The following is a 9,339-nucleotide window of genomic DNA, read 5'->3' as shown; positions in this document are numbered from 1 at the left end:
GGTCCGCGTGCCTGCGTAGGTAGAGCGGGTTGAAAGAACTACATTACCCACACTCCCCAGCAAGACGACACAATGGTATCCGATGGGAGGAGTGATTCGCAAATCAGAAGTCAGTCACTCGGAAACACGGAAGGGATTAGCTAGCTTGCTAGCTGCTGAAATATCTTTAAATGTTTAAAATAAACGAAAGACTGTGAACGCCACTAAAACAACTTGAAGGTATTTAAATTGTTTATTGTTGGTACTGGTTCATTTGCGTCAATCTAAGCGTCTTTATTTGACAGTTACTTGAGCCAGGAGCAGCATATCGAGGTAGATATATCGTTACCATAGGAAGTTAGGCTGCTAGCTTGTTGTTTTGGGGAAAGCTAACGAGCTATGCTTTCGATGTCATGTTTCATGTCAGAAAACATGACTCATTGTTGTGACACAGCTTTGGAGTTGGAGCTTAACGTTAGGGGATAGCTGACGTCAGGTCATTGCGGCTAACGTTACTTTAATGTTTGTTGATATGCTTATAAAATCGGTGTGTTATGCCCCGTTTCCCTGTCTTCCCCCCCCAAACCATTTCAGCTGACCCATTATGTTGTTTATCCTAGCTTGGCCACCATCAGTAGCCACTGATTTACACTGCCTCTGGTCACATCTGAATTAACGTTGCCACACTGTTTTGTTGTCTAAAATAAATACCATACCATACCACTCTCTTCTCCCATCTCTGTCAGTGAGTCGGCTGTTGCCATGGCAATCCTCTTTGCGGTGGTGGCCCGTGGTACCACCATCCTGGCCAAGCATGCATGGTGCGGTGGGAACTTTCTGGAAGTGACGGAACAGATCTTGGCCAAAATTCCCTCTGAGAACAACAAGCTCACCTATAGCCATGGCAGGTAAAGCTCAGGAGCATGTGACTGCCTCATTCAGAGCCTTTTCATTAGCATTGTATTGGTAATAAAAAAGGTTCTGGCCTCTGTTACATGTGATGCCACGCTATGCCACTCTGGTCGAGATCTCTGGAGAATGCCCATTGCATTACTTTACAATACATTGTTGAATCCTAATCCTTGTCTTTTTTCTTCTTGCAGCTATCTTTTCCATTATATCTGCCATGACAGAATTATATACTTGTGCATCACTGATGATGTGAGTATATCAATAGTTTTTTCAACATGTTATTCATTTGGCTATGTTTTAATCCTGAAGGAGTGTACTTGAACACTTTGTGCAATGGTTGTGTAACTGCAGGACTTTGAGAGGTCACGTGCGTTCAGCTTCCTCAGTGAGGTGAAGAAACGCTTCCAGACGACGTATGGGTCACGAGCCCAGACGGCCCTGCCATACGCCATGAACAGCGAGTTCTCCTCCACGCTGGCAGCTCAGATGGTGAGTAGGGGGTGTATTCACACCTGGAAGGTTTGGAGTAGTTGTCCCAATACAGGGAGTGCCCCCGTGGATCGGTTAGTTTGGGCTTAATGTGAACACAGCAATCACACTTGGATGCAGAACAAAACAAGCTAGCTAAGATCACCAAGAAATGGTGGTCTCGGCTCGCTTCCACTCGAACCCTGGAGTGGTCTCTTTGCAGTGAGAACCCAAACGACTCTGTGTGTGACAACCAGTTGGTGATTTCATACCTGGTTGCATTGTTTTAATGACGTTGCGTGCACGCGCGTGCATAAATCTTCCCTCACCTGCGCACAGAATAAAGACGATGCCTAATTGCCTCTAGCAAAATGCACATATCGCTTTATAACGCAGCTTCCAGGAATTAGCCAGGATCACTCTGAAACTATACAATATTCACCACAGGACAACAAGCAAACGTATACATGAAAAAATGTACTATTTTTTTTACATGTTGGACGAGGGATAGTTACTGTCTTTTTAAAGCGTGACCCATTGACTACAAGAATGGATAAAACAGCTGGCGCTGAAAGTGTTAAAGGAACACTGCAACATTATGGGAAATGTGCTTACAGTATTCTCCAGAGTCAGACAAATTAATGGAAGATGGGCGGCTGGGTGGCGTAGCGGAGATTGCGCTCGTCACCAATGCAAGAGACTCCGGTACCGAATCCCAGTCTCAGCATTGCCTTCGGCTTGGGCCGGCCGTCGTACTGGCTCATTTGGCAATCAGCGGGTGGAAGTCGATGGGTGGGGATTGGACGTTGTGGACAGCGACCCCTACAGGTCGGTTGGGCGACGCCTGCACAGCAGAGACAGGAAGTGGCGAGGGTAGTGTGAGCCTCCCATGCGTTACACCTCTCCAATGAGAGTCCGCGCTGGCAGGCGAAAAGATGTGACAGGCTGCCTCCTCGTGTGCCGGAGGGAACACATGATGCAAGGCTTCTATCCTCTCTACAACCGACCAGTGGGGGGCATAGTCGAGCAACGTTCAAGACAGGGGAGGGGAGAATTGGATACACGAAATTGGGATGGGAGAAAAATAGAAAATAAGGAGAAAGTGGATAATAAAAAATAAAAAAAATGAATGGAAGATACGGACCAGCTATCCTAGCTTAAAACTTTGAGAGGCGTTTTTGGCCAATAGCTAGGCTAGCTTGTCTGTATAAGCTTACATTAATATGTGCTAAGCTAGGCTAGCTTGCAGCCAGATAGCTTTCTACTGAACGCGGAGTGAAAATTGGTGTCTATCTTCTTGTCTGACTCTGGAGAAGATTAGCGCATTTCCCATAATGTTGGCATGTTCCTTGAAATTCAACAATTCTCAACATCTCGAATGCAAATATCAGTTCTGATCACTACTATGAAAAAAAAACATTGGCATTTAGACATGCATGTTATGACACACATAGAACAGATAGCATATTTGGGGAGCAACATTACAGAATAATACTGATATATACTGTATCTGCTCAATGCCAATGAGTAGGCTATATAACATGCATATGTATAACCTATATCATATTGTGCACATTTGTATATATTTAAAAAAAGAAATATGATGGCAAAATGTTCCGGCAGCTATGTTCTTTACAGAAGAGTAACAAGCTTAATTTTCTTCGTACAAATTAGAATCCCAGATAATAACCTACTCTTTGAAAATGTTTTCTTATACAAGCACTAATAATATTGGTGGATGAGGCAATAGCAATGTGAGGCAGAGCAAATAAGTGCTGTGTGTGCACTGATGCACAGAAGTAGGCTTATTGTGTAGCTCTTGCACAGGACTCAAATGTTTTCCTGTCCAAATTAGGCCATGGCTTTCTATAATGGATTTATATTAGGGATGTCCGATATTATCGGCCGATATTGGCATAAAAATGTTATATCGGTATCGGTTTTTAATCTTTTTTACATTTATTTAACCATTTACCCAAGCAAGCAAGTAAGAACAAATTATTATTTTATTTATTGTCAAAGTATGCATAATGTTGTGTTAATTACATGACAAGAGATATGTAATGTTAATTACCTGAAATTATTCTGTTTTTGGGGGGGGGGGGGAACCCTGCATATATCGGTATCGGTTGGTATCGGTATCGGAAATTAAGAGTTGGACAATATCGGTATATCGCTATCGGTAAAAAAGCCAATATCGAGCATCCCTAATTTATATATATATATGTATTTATTAGAGCTGTCAAAATTAATACTTTAACTCTGGAGATTAATTTAAATAGATTAAAGCATTCAAATAAATCTATCTAGATTCATCTATGGAGTGAAAAATCTTCAATCTTAGCGCCGCGGATATAAGAAAGAGGTCTAGCTGAGTCAATGTTGATGGTTTTGTTGAACATTTGTATTTCACAGGAGAGAAACTGTATTCAAAGAAAGCTATTAAAATAGTCTTTGAATCTAAATATACTTTCTTTGTGTTGATTTTACATTAATTCCATGATTTTACTCAAGTAAATATCTGTTACAAGCTTCAGTTTTATGTAGAAAAATGCTATTTTTAATCTAGATTAATTACAGAAAATTGTGAGATTAATTAGTAAATTTTTAATCTATTGACAGCACTATATATGAATCTCCCTCAATTGAATAACTCGGAGAAGCAGAGATGGAGATTATCCGCTTTTGTCAAAGGAAGAGGTTTCCAGATGAGTTCAACAGCTTACAAAGAGGAGACAGTGTGAGAAGGACAAGCCACATCTACAAGCTCAATCCAGTTCTTGAAGACAGTGTTCTGAGAGTTGGGGGACGACTTAGTAGATCATCTATGCCTGAAGAGTCTAAACATCCTGCCATATTGGCAAAAGATCTTCACATTTCTGATCTCATTCTTCAGCACATACATCAAGAAGTGGGACATGGAGGTTGTAACCACACGCTATCTAACCTGCACCAAATATATTGGATCACTGGTGCTAGTGTGCCTATAAGGAAAGTCATGTCCAAGTGTATTGTTTGTCAGCGACTGCATGCAGCTCCAGGGCGCCAGCAGATGGCAGATTTACCTCTGGACAGAGTTTCTCCAGATGAACCTCCATTCACTCGTGTAGGAGTTGATTATTTTGGACCCTTCGAAGTTAAGCGAGGAAGGAGTACAGTGAAGTATGGAGTTCTCTTCACATGCTTATCAATAAGAGCCATCCACATCGAAGTAGCATCATTATTGGATACAGATTCCTTTATCAATGCTCTTCGACGCTTCATAGCAAGACATGGACAAGTCCTGTAATTGCGCTCAGACAACGGAACCAACTTTGTTGTCAATTGAAGGAGGCAATGGAACATTGGGATCTTGCTCAAATTAAGGCTGCGGTTACATTAGGGCCAGAACGATTCGTTTAATTTCGCTTTTCAGAATGCTGCGTATTGGCAGGCAAGTTAGAGTTAAGTTAGACGTTGTTTTGTCTCGTGACCACCGAGTGATGTATATACATGTAGTACAATGCCAAAGCAGTAGGTGGCGATGTAGTTCAAACATGAAGGCCATTTTCAACCAATCAGAAAGGTTGAACGAGTCACTCCACATCCTGCTCAAAATCTCAGAAAGCCACCATCTTTAAATACCTAGCATGATCCATTGGCTCTGTTGTCGACGAGTTTCCAAAACGAAAACACCCTTTCAGAGTTGCCGCTAGGAAAACGCGCTTTCCTGCCAAAACGGCGTTTCCTTTTAACTTGGACATGCAAACGTAATCATTCGAAAATACAACGTTGCTGTTTTTCCCCAGTGTAACCATGGCCTAAGAACACACTCCTTCAGAAAGGCATCAAGTGGATTTTCAATCCCCCTACTGGATCACATCATGGAGGAGTATGTGAGAGCCTGAGGTTAATAAGGTCTGCGAGATAGGTCCTGAACTCTTGCCTGAAGGTGCAGAACCTCAATGAAGAAGGTCTTCACACAGTCCTTTGCGAAGCAGAAGCTATCTTCAACAGCCGTCCCATTACAAAAGCATCTACTGACCCAAACGACTTAGAAGCACTTACCCCTAACCACCTTCTGCTGCTTAAAACCATGCCATCTTTGCTACCAGGACAGTTTCAGAAGGAGGATATATATGCTTGTCGCAGATGGAAACAAGTGCAGTATATGTCAAACTTATTCTGGAAAAGATGGGTCAAGGAATACTTACCTCTACTACAGGAATGTCAGCAGTGGTCAAGTGTCGAGCGCAACTTCATCGTTGGAGATATTGTGCTCATAGTTGATGACTCTGCACCTCGACTTTGACACATGAACATTGGATTCGTTTTTTGTTTTGTTTTTCTGACTTGGCTGACCAAGTGATGTAAAGATCACTGAAAGGCTATGTGCTAGTAACCTCTGGCCTTAGAATAAAATGAAGAAAGAAGAAAAGGACATTTGTGAGAAAATATTATTAAAAAAAATCGAAAAGAAAAGACACTATTGTTTTTGCATAATTGTACCATATATTTAATGTTTTCTTGTTGGTCTCCTACATAATGTACAGTTGTGTAATTATTGAATTTGAATAATTAGGGGCCGAAATATAGGAGCCATATATGTAAGTTTCAGTATTATCTATCTATGGTGTCGTATTGTTAGTTGTACTGTCACTTTAGGTGGTGGGCGTGTTCACTGGGGTTTGGGAGTGTTCATATGGGATTTCATTCACATTTTCACGGGTGTGTTGACAGTTTACGGAAAGAGGGGGTGAGCCCAGGGAGCTTATATTTTCTATTGACCGCAAGAGTGTAGTATCCAAGAGCACAAGTATTGCAAGAACGCAAGTTTGCAAAAGTATTAGTTTAAGTATTTACGTGTGTCTAATTTGTTCCATTAAGTGAGAGAATAAAAAGTTTAAAAGCATATTCTGGACGTGGAACGGAATTGTTATACGATGCATGGCACGTCACAGTCTTTATACTCCTCTGTTTACCCCCTTGTGGCTTTTTTTTGACAGCCTACATGTAGCCGCAACAGACGGGGAAGGCTACTTTTCCCTTTCTCCATCATGCCATCACTATAACTAAGCACCACTTCTCGCCTAAACCAAGCGCAGTATTTCCACATATTTCACTCTTTCTCTCTCTCTACAGAAACACCACTCAGACCCACGGGGTTCAGACCGTATGATTGAGACTCAGAAGCAGGTGGATGACCTGAAAGGCATTATGGTCCGCAACATAGGTGAGCATCTCCTTTTTGTCAAACAGCTGTAAAGAGGTGGAGTTGTTTATCTTGTGGCCACTTCTCTCAGCGTGACTTTAAAGGTAGCATCTGTAAAGTCGTCAAACGGCGCCCTCTAGGCAACAGATGACAACATGGTACTGCACTTTGTTTACTGTTTTTGTCAGATGTGTGGCTTGGTTTAAATTCAGATATACATTACAACAGATAGCATGCCATGACATGGTTGACTACATACAGTATCTGTCTCTGTCATACCAACTTCCTCTCTCTGTGTGTTCAGTAGAAAGTTATCCGGCTGCAAGCTAGCCTAGCTTAGCATAAATGAATGGAAGCGTATATGGACCAGCTAGCCTAACTGTGACCCCAAATCACCTTTCCCGGAGCTAAGCTAGGCTAGCTTGTAGCCGGATAGATTTCTAATGAAGGCACAGAGAGAGGAAGTTGGTCTGACAGAGACAGATACTGTATGTAGTCATCCATGCCGTGTAGGGGTGTGGACATTTCTCGATTCTAAGATGCATCGCAATGCGGATGTGGACGATTCTGCATCGATGCAGTGACGGAACATAATCGATTATAAAAAATTATATAAAAAAAAAAGCTTTTATGTTCTTTACAATGCACTTTGGTATTTGCTCCAACTATAAAGCGCCCTACAAATCAAATATATTATTATTATTGTATTATTAACTCATTCAGCACCAATCACGAGTGTTGTCGGGTTAACTCGCCATCGCCTGAGCGCCAATCACGAGTAATAATAATAATAATGCAGGACCTCTTTATGGGGTCTTTAACACTTTAAGGACCAGCCACGTATATATACGTGTTTTGGTGCCATGCGTTGTGGACCAGAGGCACGTATATAGCCGTGGCAAGTTGTTATTGTTTTATTCCATATTAATAACCGTATCAAGATCCCCGATCGACTCTGCAGATCTACCCGCCTCTGTGGAATCAGCAACATGCAATACCGGCCAGATCCTCTTAGGGGCGCCATCGCTCCACTGCAGTATCATTGCGGGCGAATGGATTTTTTTAAATTTTTTACCCTCCAACGGAGTATCATATTACTCTGATCACAAACCAACAGCATGCACTGTGTATCACGTTTCGAAGCGGAGATTTCACCATGGAATAAGGGGATTTATCATCAACCAATTGACATATCGATTTTACAGTGCCTTACAGTGTATTGCAATGTCTGACATTGACCAAACTTGATATGCATGACCTTGGTGGGCTCTAGGTAAACTCCTGAAAAGGGGGTCAATGTCAGACTTTGCAATCAAAAGTTAGGGGGCTAATAACCCTTGCCATAATTTCAGTGCGCCCCCTAACTTTTGATTGCAAGGTCTGACATTGACCCCCTTTTCAGGAGTTGACCTAGAGCCCACCAATGTCAGACCTTGCAATACACTGTAAGGCACTGTAAGGCTCCGGATCTCCCCCACTTCCAGTGATGAAGCTAAGCTATGCTAACGGAGCGTCTATTCCCAAAGCTAAAATGCATGCACAGAGACAAAAAAGGTATGTATCTTCTTGTCTAACTCCAGGGAAGATGTTAAATAAGCTAATTTCCCAAAATGTTGGAGTTCCCCTTTAAGAATTGAGATCACGATTCTTATTTTTTCAATAAAATCATTTAAAAAGTAAAGTAAAAAGTAAAAAAATTTAAATAAAGAAAATTAGAACTTAGAAATGAGATTGCATAGGTCTATGAATCGAGATCGCGATTTTTTTTCCGATTAATTGCCCAGCCATAGTGGTCAATGAGTTAAAGCTAGTGCTCTGGTCATGCATCCACTCAACTCATAGAAAATACAGCATCAGGCTATTCTAAAAGTATTGATACTAATACTGATACTAGTAAAAAGAGTATTGAACCGTTTTTAACAGCTGGGTATCGAGATACCTTTCTAGTATCTATCATGCAACACTAGTAAAGACATTTATTTTGACATTCTGATTTAAGAACTTTCTAAATAAAAGTAAATGTATCTGACTGCTTGTATTAATTGATGAAAAAGTAGCCATGTGCAGTAATATAGATTATAAAATTGAGGATGTAATATATTATTGAGCTGCAGCGTAGAATCGAATCGTGAGGCCAGTGAAGATTCACAGCTCTAATGCCGTGGCACGCTATCTGTTGGAATGCATTTCTAACTCTACGCCAAGCCACAGCCAGCTAGACCTTCACTATTATTACTTAATTGTAGTGATTGTCCTCGTCAGTTGGGTGCTGATGGCCTACACCAGGGGTGGCCAACCAGTCAGAGACTAAGAGCCACAAAAAAATTACTGTGGTACCACAAAGAGCCACACCATATACCAGCGTTTCTCAACCTTTTTTTTCAGTCACGGCACCCTTCATGTGTTTATAGGTCTCACCCTCTGGCCTCTGAAGTTGCTAATGTCTTTATTATTTGGGCCTCACAGGGTTAAAAGTACCCCGTGAGACCCACGGTTGCAAAATTACAAAATCACTTTTAGCCATTTAAAAAAATAATGTTTATTTAAAAAATGTTAAAGGGGAACTATTTTACTATTTCTTTCACTATTTGGGCACTTTTACACAATTCCTGTGAGTCTATGGAACACCTAGGTTTTTTTCAAAAAAAATGCATTGTTTTGTATTTCTAATCAAGTACTAAAAACCGCATTTTTCTACCTCAAGATCTTAAGCCGTTTTGAGGCTGGGCTCCAACCACTGTGTGGCCTGGTGCCAACTGCCACATTATTATGCAGCTGAGAAATCTCTG

At 41.3% G+C, this 9,339-nt stretch overlaps 1 protein-coding gene across 1 annotated transcript; it reads left to right on the top strand.

The window, feature by feature from the left end:
• Positions 1-117: 117 nt before the first annotated feature.
• On the top strand, positions 118-6,603 carry LOC311243010 (vesicle-associated membrane protein 7-like; the record flags this gene model as incomplete). Its single annotated transcript, XM_084332072.1, has 5 exons — positions 118-219; positions 726-887; positions 1,083-1,140; positions 1,243-1,380; positions 6,481-6,603. The coding sequence occupies exons 2-5, from the start codon at positions 742-744 to the stop codon at positions 6,601-6,603; spliced, it is 465 nt and encodes a 154-aa protein (XP_084188198.1). The 5' UTR covers positions 118-219; positions 726-741.
• Positions 6,604-9,339: the final 2,736 nt, after the last annotated feature.

The sequence above is a fragment of the Notolepis coatsorum genome, assembly GCF_963971535.1.
Source record: "Notolepis coatsorum genome assembly, chromosome: 16".
NCBI classification, from domain to species: Eukaryota; Metazoa; Chordata; class Actinopteri; order Aulopiformes; family Paralepididae; genus Notolepis; species Notolepis coatsorum.
This window is presented reverse-complemented; position numbering and strand designations above follow the sequence as displayed.